An 18,857-nucleotide genomic window follows, 5' to 3' on the forward strand; every position below is an offset into this window, starting at 1 on the left:
AATTCTCCATAAAACATATATTAAGGCATGTAATAGCAAAATAAAGGGCCAGCTTTATGAGCTAAGGGGGCTGCAGGAGGAGGGGGAGTGGGGTTCCTGGGATCCTATGAGTATTGCTAAGAGTGGGGGGGGGTGGGATGCAGAGGGGGCGACACATCGGGATCCAGCCATGGGGACACCACCCAACCCCCACCTCTGCCCCCCAACCCCCCCCTCCCCCTCCCACGGTGCTGTGTTTTCAGGCAGAAACAGCGTTTTTTTCCTCCGTTTGGAAAGCGAAAATAAACTGAAATAAAGGATAAGCTTGCAGTAGGAGAAATGAGCAAGCTGACGTGGTTGGAATGCAACGGTGTGTGGTGAGACCGGAGGGATCCAGTCCATGCTGCGCAGCTGAGGTGCCCCCTCCTGTCCCCACATCCATCCCCGGTGCTGCGGGAGAAGGAATCCCTCCTCCAGCACAGAAGGCTGCCCGGGGAGAGCTGCATGTGTGCAGCCCCATGGAATTAATTCCTGCTGGGCCACTTGTGCTGTGACAGAGGTGACCATGAGCAAAGCGTTGCTACCACCTGGAAGCATTCATGGCTCCAGCCCGGTCCCTTCCTTGTCACCATCCCCATCCATCCTGCAGATTGCTGCTTGGCCCATCGACTCTGCTCCGTTCCTCTGCTCCTTCCCCACATCCCCAGTCCCTGCCTGCACCTGCTGCTCCATGCCCATGGCTCTGTGCTGGGCAGCCCTCACCATCCCGGCCCCCGGGACACCCGTGTCCCATTTTGTCCCCTCTCCGTGTGCCCTGTTCCCACTGCAGCCACGGGATGGGGCTGGCACCTCCCTCCAGCAAGGTGCTGAAAGCTTTCAGGGCACAACCAGGAGCACAGATGCACGTGGAGAATGCACCACGCGTACTGGAGATGGTCCCCTTCGTGTGACCAATGCACGGAGAGCTGAGGGATGCTGCACTCCTCCAGGACTGTCCCAGCTGCACATGTCCCTCCACGCACCCAGGACGACACAGCTGTGTCCCCGTGCTGGGTGGAAGCTCAGTGTCCCCAGTCCTTGGGGACGGCGCTTATGGCATCTGCACAGCTCCTCCAGGATGGGGCAGAGCGTTGGGGCTGCATCTCCCCGCTCATCCAGCCCAATGGTGATGCCATCGATGGGAAGGAGGGAGGGGGTCCAGGAGAACCAAAAACGATGGCGCAGAGAGGGTCAGTGTCGAGCCAGGGCGCATGTAGTGCTGCACTAGAACGTGGCCCCGTGAGACTTGATGGCACCAGCGGCTGCCAGGGCTTGAGCTGGAGGGAGAGGAGCAGAGCTGAGTGCTGTGGTCCCCGCAGATGCCCCCTGAGCAGCCTGGAGTAAAACCCCACAAACTCAAACCCACGTCCAGCACCTCCTGGGGAACAACACCTCCTGGGGAGCAGCAGCCAGCTCAGCCCCTGCCCACACCGGTGTCCCTGGCTGGGTCCCACACCACAGAGGACACTGCACTTGTTCCATAGGAGGAGACGGGGCTGACGTGGCTCGGAGGTGTTAGCTGGAGCAAGCAGCGATGGATGGAGGCCAGGTGGAAAAGACACCGGGGGGAGTGGCACCCCCCACCCATCCCTGGGTGGAGAAGATGGGATGAAGTACAAGAGAAAAGGTGCTTACTTCATGGCTCAGACACGCATAAAATGGCTGCAGTCGGCGACCCGGGATGGTTCAGACGAGAGGGGGTTGGTCGGTGGAGTCGGGGAAGCTGGGGAGGTGGGAGGGCTTGGGGTAGCGCATTGAGCTGGAAACAAGAAATGGGAGAAGGGCATGAAGAACACAAGCTGAGGGCAGCAAGAGGGGAGGAGGAAGCACAGCGGGCAGGTTAGCAAGGGGAGGAAACCAAGAGGAAGGAAGGGAGGAAGCAGGGCGAGCAGCTACTGCCCAGCTGCAGCACGCACACGTGAGCTCCCCCAGGGCTCCTCCTGGACAAGGCTGTAGGTACTGTGTGCCACCACTGGGCATGGTCAGTGCTTCCCCATCCCTGAGCACTGGGTTCCTTCCCTTGGATGGGGGGTAGGCACCTTTTGATGGTGAGCACTCCATTCTGCAGTGCTCAGTGCTGCTGTCTTGGCAGCTACAAGCATCACCTGGCTTGGCTGCTGCACGATGCTGCATTACAGCAATGCAGGATGCTCTCTCTGTGCACAGCCCCCGTTTCTTTGCTGCCTGTCCGGTCCATCAACCACTCACTGAAACTGCAGCAATTCCTTCTGCCCATCTGGTACCTGCAGTCCCCTCCTGCAGGGCTGGCAGGCAGTGGGTGTGTGCCCCGGACCCTTCGTGTCCCTCCATGCCTTACCCGATAGCATGCGGCCCCGGCGGGATGCCTCAGCAGCCAGAGCACATGAGATCTCTATCCTCTTCTCCTGCTCCTGCAGCTGTGTTTCGGGGTCCTGGGGAGCGTCCACTTCACCCTCACCCAGGGGGATGACATTCTGCAGGCTGCAGGGACAGCGCTGGCTCAGGGGGATGCACCCAGATGCTGGGAATGGGGCGCACAGTGTGTGTGTTGCACCTCACCTGGATTTGGCAATGAGGGTTTTTATCCTTTCCACCTTCTTTTGCTTCTCCTTCATTTCTTCGGGGCTGAGTGGTGTGTCAGGCTCCAGTTCAATGTACCGCTCAGGGATGAGGACTTTGTCCGGCGTGGATAACTGGGTGCAGGGCTGAGCTGAGCACTGCTCAGCAGGGACCCATCCATCCCCTCCCCAGCACACACATTCCCCACACAACCACCCCCAGCTCCCAGTACACCAGACACAGGCATGGAAGCAGCACTCACTCCAGCACCAGGGCCCCACACAATGCAGAGGCTGGATTGATCCTCCAACAAAGGGGACACACCGTGCCCACATCTCCGTGGAGCTCCTGTCCTCACCTCCTTGTTGATGTCCACATCGTAGTGCTGTGGCTCTAACTCCATTTTACGCAGTCGGGCGATCTCCTCTCGGGGTGTCTCGTGCACCTTGCCAGGTTCATCAGACCGCAGCGCTGCCTCCAGGTCAGAGATGTCCACCTCATGGATGCTGCGGTGCCGGCGCACCTGCGGGAACCCCAGCCCTGCTGAGCCCCCACACCCAGCAAACAGTGCCCTGCCACAGCCCCGAGTGCCCCTTCTGCTCCTTCAGGGACCTCAGCCCACCCCACAAAGCCAATCCTGCTTTGCACCCAGCTGTGCGGGTGCAGGGACTCACCACTTTGTAGGACGCGGGTGTCTTTGTGCCAGGGGTGTCTGGCTGCTGGCTGCCAGGCAGCTGCAGGCTGCGCCGCTTCTCCTTCATGGAGCCGCTCTGGTGGCGTTTCATGCGGTCAATCTGCTCCTCCACGCTCATCTTCACCTTTGTCTCATTGGCAAAAACAGCGCTCTTCGGCCTCTCCTGGGGAGAGCCCAGTCCCACTGTCACACCCCCCCCCAAATGGAGCAGAATCCAGCCCCATCCACCTGTGCTGCATCACTCTGCAGATGGCTGCTGCGCTCAGCCTGCTCCTGGGACACCCAAATTGTTGGGTGTCTCCCAGCCAGATGCTGAGACACAGCGATGCGTTCCCCCTCCTCTCCAGACGGCACTGCTGAGCCCCCAGCTGCCAGCCCAGCCCCTGGCACTGCCCACCCTGCCCAGCCCCCTTCAGCAGCCCCTACCCGGGAGCCCAGCCCGTTGGCCATGCCGCTGGCACTCCTCCTCAGCATCCCTGTGGTGGGCACCACCTCCTCCTCCGTCGGGGATTTGGTTCGGGGCGGCACAATGCCCACTGCAGGACAAAGCAAAACACGGAGCTGAGCCCCTCTGGGGACGCAGAGCAGAGTCCTGGCCGTGCATGGAGCTGATAGAGAGCTGCAGCATGTTGTACAAATGCTTCCCGCGGCCAAGGCAGCTCAGTGAGCCTGTTGAAGGGGACCCACTGGGTGGCACCTACCTTTGTTGAGGGCAGCTTGCTTCTCTGCCTCCTGCTCCTGCCAGCTCTGCAGCCCCTCAGCAGTGGGGCCGGGGGCAGCCACTCGCTGCGTCTCCTTCTTGCTTTGCTCCAAGCTTGGTTTGGGCTGTGGGGAGAAAGTGAGTCTGTGATGAGGCTCTGCTCTGCTGGGTGGCCACACACTGCCTGGGCACAGCACGCTGCCATGGGTTGGCACACAGCCTCAGGAGCAGGTGGACACACAGCCACTTGTCTAGGCAGTATCTGTGCTCCCCAGATGAGCTCCACCAGTGGGGACATGGGCTATGAGGGCTCCGCAGCTCTCACCCAAACTCATTGGGGCCAGGCACTCAGCGCTGTACTGGTGACACAGTTCAGTGTGGGACAAGCTGTCTACAGGGGGACAGTCCTGACATGGCTCAGAGGTGGTACCCAAGAACTGCAGGATGGAGGTGCCCAATGCTGAGCTCCAGCCCCTGTGTGCAGGAGGGAATGGGGCCCTGTAGGACAGGACAGCAGCAGGGAGTAAGCCAAGTCTGCTTTCAGAGTCCTCCCCTGGTAACAGTGCAACAGATCCAGCATGATGGAGGGGGTCAGGGAGAGGCTGAAGAGTGCAGTGTGACCCCACACCGCTGTCCTGTACTCTGCATGGAGATGATGCACCCCAACAACACTTTACACCACACAGATCAACACAACCATGACTGTGGTTACTCTGTTGTTCCATGGATGCTGGAGGTGCCACTCGCACATTCCCTGTTTTCACAGCCCCACATGCATGCATCCTGAGCCCCTCTCAGGACCACCAAGTCGCAGGGATGCTTCTGTCTTCCAGAGTACAAACATGGTCTCATTCCCAGGCAGAAATGTCACCAGAGATCTTTAGGATTGAGTGTACTCATGTGGTCACCCAGGCCAGCTGAGCCCCTGGCACAGCGGGTAGTGAAAGGACAGCAAGAGAGGACAGGGCAGAGGAAAGCAGAGAGGCTGCAGCAGATTTGCATCTCCTGCAGCTGCCCAGGAGGAGCCTGTCCCTGTCCTAAGCATGTGGACCAGCACAGGGGACTTGGAGAGGACATGGCGAAGCCACCATGGGGACCCTGCCCACTGTGCCCCTTGGAGAGGCAGTGCCACGTGTTGCTGTCCCCCGAGCATCACCTCTGTGGGCAGCCCCATCCTCCGGTACCAGCCTTTGGGGAGGGAGACAGGGAGGGATGGAGGGAAGGGATGCTTCTTGGGGCTGCCCTGGAGAGGTTCTGGTACCTGTCCCCTCTGTGACTCGCCGCCTCGCTGCCAGGAAGGGGAGGTGGGGTACGGCCAGGGGCGGCTCTCGCTAGGGAGTGGAGGTACGGTCGGAGGAGGCTCCAGGGGGATGTACGACTTGGGGAGGGGAGGTCGAGGCGGGCCGGGTTCCTGGGGTGGAGAGGAGCATTTAGGCGTGAGAGCAGAGAAACTAAGAGATGGGAAGGAAAAGAGAGTTAGAAAGAGATTGAGACAAAACACAGTGAAAGGCCAGGCAGGAGGAGGGAACGCAGCAGTTGCTGCCTGCCGGGTATCCCCATGCAGAGGGGATGTTTCCCACCTCCCAGTAGGGTCAGGCAGGGCTGGAGCTGTCAGCCCCCAGGAGACATCAGCATTGCTTGGCACAGCTGTGGGGAGTCCCCACGTTCCACCCTCAACTTCACAAGGATGTGGGTGAGCTCAGCACTGCCGGACCTTGAGCAAAAAGAGCTGAGCAAGTCTTGGTGTAGGACCCCAAAGATTGCGATACCTTGTGAGGAGCGCAGACTCAGATGTCTCCAGGAGACCCCGCAGCCCCCCACGTGCCCATCCATCACCTGAGAGCAAGGAGGCTGGGCCAACCCATGAGCAAAGTGACAAGGAAAGACCTGATGGTGACAAAGGGCTCCCCAAGCACATCCTGGCTCACTCACCTCGCTGGGACCTGGCTTGGTGGGCGAGCCCTGGGAGCCAGAGATGAGGGAGAAGGGGCTGAGGGGGCTGGTGAGGCTGGCGGAGCTCAGTGGGCTGGCAGGGCTGTTGGAGCTGTAGGTGCCCGAGGGGCCAATGGCCACTGCAGAGAAAAGCAGAAATAAGTGCATGCACCATGGCATAGTGCCTTCAAAAGTGCTGTCACCAGGGATGTGCCATGCTGGGCTTTGTGCCATGCTGGGACAGAGCCATCTCACCTCTGTGCTTAGCAGTGTCGGTGCCGCGGGATGGGTTGTTCTTCCTCAGCCCCTCCATCACATCCTGGATCCGCCAAATCTCCTTCTGGATCTGCCTGTTCAGCATTTCATTCTGTGAAGGGGGGAAAGGCAGCGGTCAGAGCAGCCCCTGCTGCCACCAGCCCCACACCCAGCCCTGCGCATCCCATCCTGGCTGCATCCCAGCGACGGGGCCTGAGGTGTTCAGCTGGGACAGACACAGCCCTGGGGGGGCTGAGCCATCGCACCCACAGCTCAAATCCCACAGGGAGCTGCAGGCTGGGGTGGAGCTGGTGGAACCCCCTGGCCCCGTGCAGCCCCTCATCAGCACCCAAGGCAAAACACCCTCATCAGCACCTGCGTGCTGCTAGGCAAGGTCAAAGCAGGACGCTGAGCACCAGCAGCTGCTTGCAAATTAGCTCACAGCAGAGGAACCAGGTGGCCTCCACCTGCATGGGACTGGGGACAACATGGGACGCTCACTTGGATATCCAGGTTCAGCTGCTCCCAGAGGTCGTCGTGCAGGGCAGACACCTCGCTCTCCAGGGTCTCATACTCAGCCGTGCTGTTGGCCAAGGCCTGTGGAGTGAGTTAGGGGGATTGGGTTGGTGGATTTGCCCCTCAGTGCAAGCTCTGCTGGGTGCTCCGTGCATTAGGGACGGATGGGTGGGGACAGGGAGTGCAGAGCAGCACCATTACCGTGCTGGCCTGCGACAGCTCCACGCGGATGTTGATGAGCTGGTTCTGCAGAGACTCCTTCTTGTGCAGCAGCTTCTCAGGGTAGGCGGGCTGGCTCCCAAACATCTCCAGCTCCTGGTGTGTCCCCATCAGGGCACTCTCCAGACTCTCCTGAGGGGAACAAGAGGTGCTGCAGCTGTGAGCATCCTGGTGCAGGAGTTGCTTCCTCCCTTCTCAATGGGCCATGAATGCATGGGACCACGACATGAGTACAACATCTCCCCCAGCCCACAGATGAACACCAGGAAAGCAGGACGTGCCATTTCCTTGCCATCCCCATTGCCTTGCAGTGGGGTTTATCCCCAAATGCACTCAGCCCTGTGGCACTTGGTGTTGCAGCAGCATCACGCAGAACCACGCGCACCACGAACCTTCTCTGCTCGGAGCTGCTGCACCAGCCTCTCCTGCTCCCGCAGCACTTTGTTCTGCTCACAGAGCTTCCCCAGCAGCTTCTGTTCCCGGCAAGAAAAAGAGAAAGGGAAGGGTGAGAACCCAGAAATGGGCTGTGGGATGCTCCAGGCACCTGTGCAAACAGATCCATGCTCAACCAGGGCCAAGAGGAGGGACAAGAGTGGGCTGATTTCTCTCTAGGAGGGAAAGGATGCAGCCAGGGCATAGAACATGGCATTGCTTTGATGGGACAATGTGTGGGTTTCAGCCTGCAGGAAACAGGGGGCATAAGGACAGAGGCAATAGCACGGGACAGACTGAGAACATGCAGCACGGACATTTGCTCTTACATCAGTGTCTTGCTCGCTTATCTTGTAGGCATGCAGGGTCTCCCTGTAGGCATCTGGGAAAGGTGTCGTCACCTGCAAGCAGAGCATGGGGTCAGCCTGGCTCTGGGGTCTCAGGGGCTGCCAGGAACCCTGCAGGGAGGAGCAGCCCCTCTGCCCCAGCCCTGGGAAGCCCCAGTGCCAACCCCAGTGCCGTGGGCTGGGTGAGCAGCACCGAGCCAAGCTCTGCCTGACGCCAAGAGATGTCTCGTGACTCATTAACTGCCTGGTGTACAACTGCCACCGTTCCATGGGCAGGGAAATGAAGGCAGCGAGATTAAGCTGTAATCCCACTGAGTGGAGTCAGAGCGCCTATAAATCAGCTGCTGCATCAGGACCTGTTTACCATCCAGCTTTACTGTGAGTCATTTGCCTTTCCTGGAAATCTAAATTACTAATGGCACCTCACCAATTAAATGCCTCCAAGACCTCGAGATGAAAGGCATAAGATAGGAAGAAGGAGATCATTATTGCTAGAAAGCTAGATGCTACTTCAGAGTGATTTAAAACCACAGGACAATGCTTAACAGACCCAGAATTTGGGAAATGCCAGAACCTGGTGGATGCAGATTCTGCACAGAGCTCAGCCAACAAAGGCATCACAACAGCTCCAGCTTCACCCTGAAGCACATCCCTGCTGCACAGGGATGGGACCACACACCCTCCCCTCCTCATAGGGCATCAGCACTCTGAGCCGCACCCATCAGCACAGAGTTCCCCAGGCTTTTGCAGTCTGTCCCATCTCCAGGCAGGAGAAGAGCAGCCATGTGCATGGGCTGCATCCTCTCTCAGATGTTTTTTTGGTTGCAGATCCTTGGGCTGGGCTCCTCCAGATCCACCTTCTGTTCACACTGATACACAAAAGTGCCCGGACACAGATGGAGCGCTCAGGACCGCTGCTTCCCCACCTTGTGCTCACAGGACCACAAGGATTTACAGGGCTGGAATGGCTCATGGATGGATTTAGCAAAGCCTGGGATGGAGGAGCGGGACCCCCAGAGCGTGATGTGCCAGCACTGCATGGATGCTGGAGTTTGCATGAGCAGAATGGCAGGAGGTGACCTCGGGGATGGCATGGGGCGGCTGGCGTGGCCTGCCATGCACGGGCATTAGCAAGGCTTACTTGCATGTAGAGCTGAGCCCTAGGAGAGGAGCTCTCCACCATCCTGTTCACCATACTGATCAGGGTTTCGCTCTCGCTCATCTGCGACAGACAGGGAAGGAAATGTCAGAGGTCAGCGGAGAGGTGAGGGCGCAGTGCTGGCCAGGAGCCCTCAGAGCATTGTGCTGCAAGGTGCCACCTCCAAGAGATGTCCCAAGGGCTCGAGCCACCAGGAGACAGCTGTCCCAGGCTGAGATCACCCCAGGAGCTGAAAGCTTTGTTGGGGATGAAAACAAATTGAACCCAGCCTAGGCTGGGCAGCAAACCGCACGCACAGACACAAGTTTGCACGATGCCCACTGCTGCAACACACTGCACGGCCCCAGCAGACAGACAGACAGGTCAGGCCAACAAACAGCTCTGTGTCCTGCCCTCGTAGCAGAGGGATGGTCCTGCTCAGGTGGGGATGGGGACAGCTGTGTCCCCCGTTCCAGCTTGGTGGCTTCAAGCAGCAGAGCTGGGTGCTCCCATGGGGATATGTTACATGTGAGTGCTGCAGACAGAGCTGACGATGCCCTCGCAGCACAGATCCAGGAGCAGAGCCCGCAAGGGAGCAGCACCAATTGGGGTGCAGCCAAGGGAGCCGACAGGTGACACATCACGGCTCTCTGGATAAACGCAGAGAGGGAAAATAAAGCAGCGAATTGTTTTAAAAGAGCTACTTGGCAGCGCTGCCCTGAATTAGAGGTCAGCAGGAGAGGAGGAGGAGATGGAAAGCCTTTTTAGGGAGCATTTTAAAGTGCTTCGGTGAGGGAGCGTTGCTGCCGACGGCGTTGAAATAATCCAGAGAGTTTTTATTGCACCGACTGCTCCTGCGTGTCCCTGGCTCTGCTCCAAGGCAGACACAGATCTCGGTGATTGCTGCACCGATGGGGATTCACAGACTAATGAGATTGTACTGGAGCAGCTCCCTCAGTGCAAACCCGGCTCCTGCAGCGAGCACCAGGCGGCAGCAACAGCCGATGGCTTCAGACCCCGCATTGGTGGCAGCTGGTGCCGGCGGTTCCCACCCCACCACTCCCACAGCTGTCCCCAAGGCTCTCCCTCACCCTGCTTCCAGAATGAGGTCAGCTCACGGCTTTCCTCCAAACACCCCACAGCATGCCAAACTTCAGAGCTGTCGCTTCAGGGCCGGTCACCCAATCCCAGCTCTGCATCCCACCCCTAGCCACCTTTAGAAGATGCGCATGGTGAGCGTATCACCAAAGCACCGTGCTGGCCTTCCTCCCCCTGCAGCACAGTGTGGATGCTGGGCGAGCCCCCAGCGCCTCTGTGCCTATGGGTGCCATGTGCTGTGCCCAGCCCTGGGCCACCATTTCTGCAGCACTGATGCTGTAGGCACCCCCAGACCCAGGGATCTCCTCCCATTGCCCCTCGGCTCCAGCACACCACACAGAAGACACTGTCAGGGGTGGTTTTCTGCCAAGCAATGAACAACCCTACGGAGGGGGAGGATGGAGGAAGCAAACCAAAGATGACACGTGCTGCTTTAGTGCCAAGAAGGGTGAGGATGGATGTTAGGGGACGAGATGCTGCACTGAGAGGGACGGGGACTCTGCTGGGATGGGGCACATGGGGATGTAAGCAGCGTGAGGCTTGCAGCCAGCTCTGCCTACCTGCTGGTCCAAATACTCTAGGTTTCTTTGCAACTGAAGGTCTAAAAGTTCATCCTACCCGGAGCCAGCAGGCATGCGGCAAGAAACGAACACACAAAACATATAAAAGAAGAAGCAAAGCGGTTAGGTGAAGGCTGCAGAAATGCAAAGACCCCTCGGTTGGGGAAGCAAAGTGCCACCTCCTCTGCCCAAAGCGAGGAGGGCTGCGGATGATGCAGGTCCCTCTCTCTATGCTGGGGCTTTGTTCACTGTCCCTACATCTCTTGTTGGTGAGGATGGATGGCAGCATGGACAGCTGATGAAAATTTTTGCTTTTCCCTCCTGCAGTGGCTGCTCCTGCCATGAAGTTTCAGGGCTGTGCTGCACTATGTGAACTTCAGGTCCAGCTCCACGATCGAGGAGAAAAAACACCATTCAGGGACAAGCAGCAGCAGCAGCCCAAAGTGAGGTACAAGGACAGGAGAGGTGCAGGGAGCACACCAGCCTCACCCCAGCCCCAGGGGAGCAGTGACAAGATGGGCATCGCAGAGCATAGAGGGGCGCAAGGGTGTTTCAGTGCATCCTCAAACCCAGCATAGGGCCAGGGGCTTTACATAAAGCTTGGCCAGGAGGGACCAGAGGCATCAGTCCAAGCTCCACGGTCCCAACTTGCCCCATTGCGACCCATCTCCAACCCTCGTGGAGCAGCCGTTTCCTTCTCACCCATCCGAGGCAGGGTGAGCTGTGCCCCACAACAGACCCTGCACCCCGTTCCATGGGGCCGAGGGCAGCGAGGAGCACATGGCTGTGAACCCCCTGGCTGTGAGCCCCAAAGCTCAGCCCGTTGACATTGACAGCATACGTACCATCTTGTCGTGGACCGTGGGGGATGCGGGGTAGTGGTAGGGGTACATTCCTGCAGGAATGGGCCGCCTGTCACCCAGGTAGTCGTACTGAGGAGAGAGGAGACCACCATCAAACCCCATGGACAGGTGAGGGGTACGTGGTCTCTCCCTGTATCCCCTCTTTTCTATGCTGCACTGCTGCAAACTGGGGCAGATTGCTCCCCTCTGCGCAGAGCCCAGCCATGCAGCAGGGTCAGGGCTGGCTTTTAGCAGTGCAGCAGACATGCAGGAGCACCAGCTGCCCCACTTGGGACTGCCTTGCTCATGGAGGTCCTAAGAGAGGACCTAAAGCTGCACATCAAGGACTTGGTGGCACCTTGAGGCCAACACATGCATGCAGAGGGGACAAGCTGCGCTGGCAGCATCCCCACTCTACAGCCCTCAACCAGGCTCCCCTCCACCCTGGCACACCCCAGCACTTACCTTGGGAGAACTGATGGATCTCCTCATCATGAAGGTGCCGGGGTCGACATAAATCTCCTCTCCACGGGGCGGCAGCCGCTCGAAGCGAGCGCTGGGAGAGCGCACCGGGGAGTACACCCGCGTGTGGCTGTAGGATCCCTGGCTGGGCGAGCGGGGCACGGAGCGGGAGCGGGGCTGCAGCGACATCCTCCGCAGCGACCCTGAGGCAGCATCCACCTCATCGAAATAAGTCGGCTGCCTACCAGGGAGCCAGACCGGAACATCCTGCCGGCCAAAGCCGGGGTGCTCCTTCCATTCCTGGAGCTGGTAGGGGCCCCCGTTGCGGAAGGAATGCCGCTTGTTGTCCAGTGCCCAGGGAGGGCTGACCCGCTCGTAGGCAGGCATGGAGCAGATGCTGTCGGGGCGCACGCCGGGTGGGTAGTATTGATAGTCCTCAGGGTACTGGGGTGAGTAGGAAGGGTAGTAGTCGGGCACCCGGCGAGACACAGGGTAAAACCTGGTGGGGCTGGAAGGGAAGAGAGGAGTGAGAACTGAGTGGTCACAATAGGCAAGAATACCCTTAGAGCAAGCAGCGTTGGAAAGCTGACTGGTGTCCCTCGTCCTGGGGACTACGAGGTGATCCCCTCCAAAACCCACCCTGCTTGGTTTTTGGGATATCCTACAGCTTGGAGTCAACGTGATTTGTAGACACCCAAAAGGAGATATAATAGGTGGAAAAAGGCTAAATATTCCCAGAACATCACCCTGGAGAAAAGGAGAACATCCAGAGCCCCCACCGGACCTCCCAGCTCTTACCTGCGCAGCTCCTCTGGGGGCACGTTGCCCCGGCGCAGGTTCACCCACTGCTGCAGCTGCGTCATGGAGCTCTTACGCTGCGCGATTTTCTCGGGGTTGGTGCGGGGGGCGAAGCTGCGGCGATGGGCAGCGCTCCTCCCCAGTCGGGTGGGGGGTAGGCAGTGCTGCCAGGGCGGCTGGGGGATGTGTAGGGCCAACCGTTGGGTTGGGGCGGCCGCTCTGTGCTCATCGGCACCCGCGGTGCTTCAGGGTAAGGGCTGCCAGGCTCGGAGGGTATCTCTTGCCCGGCGATTCCGTTGGCTTTGGCCAAGGGTTCCTTCTTGCTCTCCATCCTCTCTGGTTTCCTCTCGAGTTTCTCTGAGCCACGGCCGTCGCCTTCACCCCGGGTCTTGGCGTTGGGGTCAGCTTTGGGGTGCTCGTTGTGCACAGTATTACGATGGTGGTGGTGGTGTTTGCTGGGGGGGATGTTCTCAGAATCCGTCTTCTCGTGTCTGCAGGGCATGGAGATGCAAGCAGAGCATTACATTTCTTTCATAATGCCCTCAGGATGGCTGTCAACATCCCAACCCTCTTCCCACAGCCTCAGCGGGATGCTGATGCTCCCCAGTTCCATTCTGCTCCCATGCTCCCCCACCCCATTCCCAAGAGGCAGAGGAGCGTCTCCAGCCCTGTGCGACAGGGACAACGCTCTGACCTCTGGGTTGGGGGGATCTGCACCCGGGCAGCTTCGCCCATGGCTTGGATCCAGGATTCCTGCTCCTCTGTGTTCTCAGCACTGAAGAAGTACGTCCGGATGCCGGCGTGCTCGGCCTGGGGAGACAGGGACTGTTCGTTACTCGCCGGCACCTCCTCCACCCAGCACACTGTCACCTGCAGGAAGGCAGAGAAGTGGGGAGAGAGACAGACAGGAGGTGTGAGCTCCATCTCCTGCTTGGCAAGAGCTCCTGGTGCTGCAGTGCTCCGTCCTTCCCTTCCCAGGAGCATCCTCACAGCACTGGGTGTGAGGAAGGTTCACTGTGATGCCCTCACCCCCAGCCAGTCCAAGTGTTACCCTTCATGCAGGATGAGAGGGAAGGTGGCTTGTTGGTTCACACAATGTTTTAGGGGGAAAAAGTTCACTTTGGGTTCATTTTCCATGCCCACATCCCACCCTGTGCTGTAGACAGTTGGTTGCCCTGGGCCTTCTTGAAGCAACCACCTTCCCCCTCTCTGGAGAGGAACAGGAGGCAACAAGGAGGAAGAAATGGAAAAAAAGCAGATTTTTCCTCCTGAAGACCTTCAGGGTTCAATTTTTATCATTTTAATTAACCAAAAATAAAAGGAGGTTCTGATTAGAACCTTCCCTTGGGTTTCCGTTTGGGGTTTCCACTTGGGGACAGGGATGCCTCCTGCCTGGTCCCTCCAGCCCTCGTAGAGCTCGAGAGCTTTGAACAAGTGCTCAAACCAAACCAATTCCTCCCCAGGTTAGTGGGAGCGGGGTGAGCAAAGCATGCAGCCCCTCACCCTCTGCATGCACCCATAACACAAGCTGATGTACCTATGCTGGGTGCTGGCTTGGCTGACGGGAGCGCGGAGACCTCCTGCCCTGGGGGATCCTCGCCCACGGAGAGAGGAGGAAACACAGAGATGGGGTCAAAGCGCAGCGGGGGGAGCGCGGGCGCAGCCCTCGCTTTGGTTTGGGGGCTGCTCAGCCCTGGAGGTGGTGGGGGATCCCTGTGACACCGCAGCTTTGGGATGTTCGGGTGTGTGTTGAGCATGGTGGGAGGGTCCCCAGGAATCAGATAACCATAGTGTGGTTGGGTTGGAGATCATCCGTGCTACGGGCAGGCTGCTTCCCCCGGCTCAGGCTGCCCAGGGTTCCATCCATGATATCTGGCACCTCCAGGGATGGGACAAAGCCATCCACGGGCACCCCCAAGTGCCCATAAAAACACAGCCCCTCGTCCTTAGAGCTCAGCTGGTGAATATCAGCCCTCCAGGGCTCCTCCCCAACCACATCACAAGCCACGTCTGGGACATTGTTCTGCTCGCAACACAGACAGATAGACAGACACCAGCTTTCTGGGCATGGGCACATGGTAATCACTGCTTACAAGCACTCACCCTAAGCCATGCTTGCTCTGGGTTTCAGGGTGACAGCTAAAAAAACATGCCCTTCAGATTGCAAAAGCATCCCCACAGTGAACTTAGAGCAGTACTTGAGGTGCTGGAGCCCACAGCTGGCAATGTGCATTGCTCATGGATGGGAAACCCTGTGTGCAGAAGTGAGGGCTGCAGTGCCCTAACCCCAGCTCCAGCACTGGGGGTTGGCTCAGTATTTCTACTGATGGATGGGTCTGTCTGGGTGCACACGCACTGAGGGAGTGCAGAGGTGCAGGGATGGGGCTGTGGAGCTCACGAGCAGGAATGTGTGAGCTTGGCTTTGCACAAGTCAGGCTGTGCATCAAGGCACCAAGGAGGTGCTCGGGAACCATGGCAGCAGGGGTGGCAGTGCCCCAAGGTGCGCACTGGTACCCACCAGTGCTGTGTGAGTGCCACTGTGGAGGGGACAAATGGGGTCTGCTCAGAGACAAATGTGGGACAGCCATCCTCTGCCTTCCAGCTCTCCCCTCCTACATCCACGGCAGGGAGGGCTGATGAGCAGCAACTAATGCACCAGTCAAAGCAAGCCAAAAAAACGGAGCTGGGGATGCTCTGTGCCTGATAGAAAGAGCTCTGCCGAGAAATGCCACTGGAATGGGCAGGATGGGAGCAGGGCTTGGAGGGGAAAGCATTCCCAGCCCACCCAGTGGGAGGTGATGCCGCTTTGCCCCCCTCATGCCTCAGTTTCCCCAGCTCATCCCAGGGGATTCCAGCAGTTCCCCTCTCCACAGTTGGGCTCTGCTCCATGCCCCACCACCAAGAAAGCGAGAGGAGAGCACAGCAGGGATCCCACCAGCATCAGCCCTCCCACTCCCAAGCCCCACACGGCCCCACACTCACCTTAAAGGTGTGCTTCCTGCTGATGTTGTCAGAGGGCTGCACGGCTGCCACGCGGAAGCTGAGCAGTGGGATGCTGCCCAGAATGCTTTCCTCCTTCTCATCTGGTGGGCAAACAGGGGCGTTTAGAGGCAAGGTGGGACCCAGCAGGCATGCATGGTGAGCAGCCCACCTGTGGCAATGCGCTGCCTTCCTGTTGCTTCGCCCTCCCCTGCAAGCAGTGCCGCTGCTCGGCACGCCAACCTGCTCAATAATTCATGCTCGCCCTCGGCTGCCAAGGAGAGCTGAGCTGAGTGAGCTGCCAGGAGGCGGGCGAAGGGCATTAACCCCTCAGTGCCCCAGCATGGTGAGCACCCACAGGAGCAAGCACCCATAAACGTGAGCACCCGCAAAAAAGCAAGCACCTGCAAAGAGCAAAAACACCTGCAAAAAGCACAAACACCCACAAAAGCACGCAGCCGCGAAAAGCAAGCACCTGCCGAAGCAAAAACACTCACAAAAGGGTGCACCCACAAAAGTGAGCACCCACAAAAGTGAGCACTTGTAAAAACAACACCCACAAACGTTGTACCTTTGTAGTAGAAGAGGCAGCGGTCCACCAGCACAAACCAGCGCTTGTTCCACTGCTTCACCCCCGAGCTGGCCTGCAAGAGAGTAGCAGTGAGCTGCTGGCAGCACGCACCCGTTGGGAGGAGCACTCCCTTGGGATGGAGCACGGCAGGGTTGGGGCACCTGCTTGTAAAGCCAACCGCTTTTGGTGACGGCGGCGTTGGGGTTTCTCTTCATGGAGTTGGAGCGCTTCCCGAAGGCGATGCCCTTACGGGAGGAGCGCGACGCCTGCAGAGGAGGAGAGGATGAGCTCAGTGCCCGGGGGGGACCCACGCTTCCCATCTGCTCCGTTGTTGCCTTCTGTGCCACGTGGAGCTGGGCACGCACCCGGCCTCCGGGCCGCTCCGGAGCCACCTCTGTCACCATGGTGTGGTTGGAGGGCTCGCTGCTGCTGCTGCTGTTCGCCGGGCGCTTGCTGCCTGCTTTGCTTGACATGTCCAAGGTCGGCCTGTTGGCACAGATGGGGCTGTCAGTATGGCTGTGTTTCCACATTCCCCTCTCCCCCCCGGGCGATGTTTCCCTATCCCGCAGCCCACCCTGGTCCTGAAACCAAAGGGAGGTGGGAGCCAACCTACTTTTGCAAGTCTAATCTTGAGTTTTCTTCTGGGAATTGTCCCGTCACTGGGTGCAGGAAGGTGTTCCGCCTTTCATTGTGGCTGCAAGACACAATGCAGTGGGCTCTGTTAGCACCCAGGAAGGGGGAGGATGGGGTCCAAGGGTGCATAGAAACCCAGCGAGGTGCTGCCCACCCTCCTGTGCAAAGCAGAGAGCTCCATCCATCCCTGCTCACTCCCCAAATCGCTTTGCTTTTAGCACCGTTCTGCTGCTCCGGCACCAGAGCTTTGTTGTGCTTTTTGCATCATTTGCACCGCCTTTCACCTGCGCTTCCCAGATTGCACTCGCCTCGCCAACAGCCGGAATGAGGTCTCTGCCAGCTGAGACCTCATTACTTCTGCTGGACACATCACACAGCACTGGCTGTCGCGTGGTGAGACATTTCCATAACCCCCCCCCCAGCTGTCAGAATAAATCGCTGCAGGAGCAGCAGCCGCGGCTCAGCCTGGGCTGAGCTGAAAGCAACAACGCCGACGTCACATCCTCTGCTTGGGCTCACTGGTTTCAGAGCTATTTGCCACAATGCCAGGGCCACAAAGCACTTGGCCCCACTGCTGGTGTGTGTGAGGGGCTCTCAGCAGATCCCCAGGTGAGGTTTTGGCAGCCAGCTGAGCCCAAAATGCAGCACAGCTGCCTCGTGTTGGGTGAGGGCTGCCACATCCTCCTGGGAAGTTTGCTTTGCAACAGGGGGTGCAAAGGACCCCCTCTTGGTGACAGTCCCCCAAAACTGCTGGGGATGGGGTCACGGCTGCCTATGGCCACCCATGAAGACAGCGTGCAAACAGCCCATCATACTGCCGAAGAGCTGAGTGTCAGCAAAACAGGGGAAGTTTGAGCAAGAAGACGTCTGCCAAGACCATCCCATCCATGCACGCTTCACCCCGAGGCTGGGCTGCAGCCAGGCTCAGGGATAGTCACTGCTTTCTGCCAAAAAGAGCCCTGCTGGAAGCTGCCCCCATGCAGGTCCCACCCTGGTCCTGAACCCAGCTCTGCTCTCCCCTTTGCTGGGGGTTATCCTAAAAATCTCTGCAACCTGCGGCGAGGGCAGCACCTGCTCCCCTGGCGCTGGGCTTTTCTGTGCCGCCAGCACACCTGATGTGAGTCCTCTGCAGAGGCAGTGTCCCCAACCCCTGCTCCCAGCTCTGAAGGCACCAAAAGGGCTTTCTTCCATGTTTCTCCCCAGTTTGGAGAGCCACAGCACAGCAGTGACAGGGCAGCTCGCGATGCTGACACAGAGGGAGGGTGCACGCAGTGAGCAAGCAGCACCCTGATCCTCAGCCCTGCATAGTAGGGGCTGCCCTGAGCCACCGGTACCACCAAGCCTCCACTGAGCACATCCCCCAGGTCCCCCAAGTCCCCAGCCCTGCTCACCACCCACGCACTGCTGTGGGTTTCTCTGCCCAAAGGCTGAGCTCTGCCCCAGGCCAAGCTGCCTACCCAGCATCACAGCCCCTGTGCCTCCACCCAGCACCAACCCAGGCACTCACGCTCCCTCCCTGTGCCGTTCCCACCCCCAGGCCTCAGAAACACGAGAGAAGCTCCTTACCCCCCCCAAAACCATCTGTCTCGGCTGACCCTGCTCCAGAAACTCCGAGTTCACATCGCCTCCCAAGCACTGCAATGCAGCAGTCCTTGCCCTGGCTGAGGGTCTCCCAGCCACCGCCACCACCTCCGCACCACCCGACCTCCCCCTGCCCACCCCGGGGGTTCCTACCTCACCCTCCGATCCGCCCGAAACTTCAGCATGATGCCGTGGCCCTCCGAGCTCAGCGCCGGCTGCCGGCTCCCACCATGGCAGCAGCGGGCAAGGCAGGTCCCGTGCCACCCAACGACCGCTTACGCCACGCGTGCCCCGGGCACGGCGGTGCCGCACGGGCAGGGGGACACCGGCAGCGCGCGGTGGGGCTCGGTGTCCTTTCCCAGCTGCGCCAATCCGCGCCGTGGCATCGGTGTTTCCCACGGTGGCAGCGGTGGAGCTCAGAGAGCGGCTCCCGCGGGCGCTGGCAGCCCCGATGCGGTGCGGCTTGGCGAGGCAGCAAAGCGGGGACAGACTCGCGGCTCCCGTTCGCGTCCCCGAGCAGAGGAGAAGCGAAGGGCAGCGCAGA

At 59.3% G+C, this 18,857-nt stretch overlaps 1 protein-coding gene across 1 annotated transcript; it reads right to left on the reverse strand.

The window, feature by feature from the left end:
• Positions 1–6: 6 nt before the first annotated feature.
• Positions 7–18,851, reverse strand: PLEKHA6 (pleckstrin homology domain containing A6). The gene is given in 27 exon segments (XM_010724226.1): positions 7–1,295; positions 1,654–1,777; positions 2,336–2,478; positions 2,557–2,690; positions 2,915–3,079; positions 3,231–3,413; positions 3,677–3,786; positions 3,952–4,075; positions 5,883–6,022; positions 6,138–6,249; positions 6,639–6,734; positions 6,855–7,004; positions 7,265–7,345; positions 7,634–7,705; positions 8,793–8,873; positions 10,448–10,501; positions 11,293–11,379; positions 11,755–12,259; positions 12,550–12,689; positions 12,692–13,040; positions 13,244–13,359; positions 15,532–15,632; positions 16,100–16,172; positions 16,261–16,365; positions 16,465–16,585; positions 16,713–16,793; positions 18,467–18,851. Coding segments are annotated over 26 exon segments (3,471 nt in total). The 5' UTR covers positions 18,499–18,851; the 3' UTR covers positions 7–1,295; positions 1,654–1,661.
• Between the last annotated feature and the right edge of the window lie 6 nt (positions 18,852–18,857).

Source organism: Meleagris gallopavo, chromosome 28 (genome assembly GCF_000146605.3).
Source record: "Meleagris gallopavo isolate NT-WF06-2002-E0010 breed Aviagen turkey brand Nicholas breeding stock chromosome 28, Turkey_5.1, whole genome shotgun sequence".
NCBI lineage: Eukaryota > Metazoa > Chordata > Aves > Galliformes > Phasianidae > Meleagris > Meleagris gallopavo.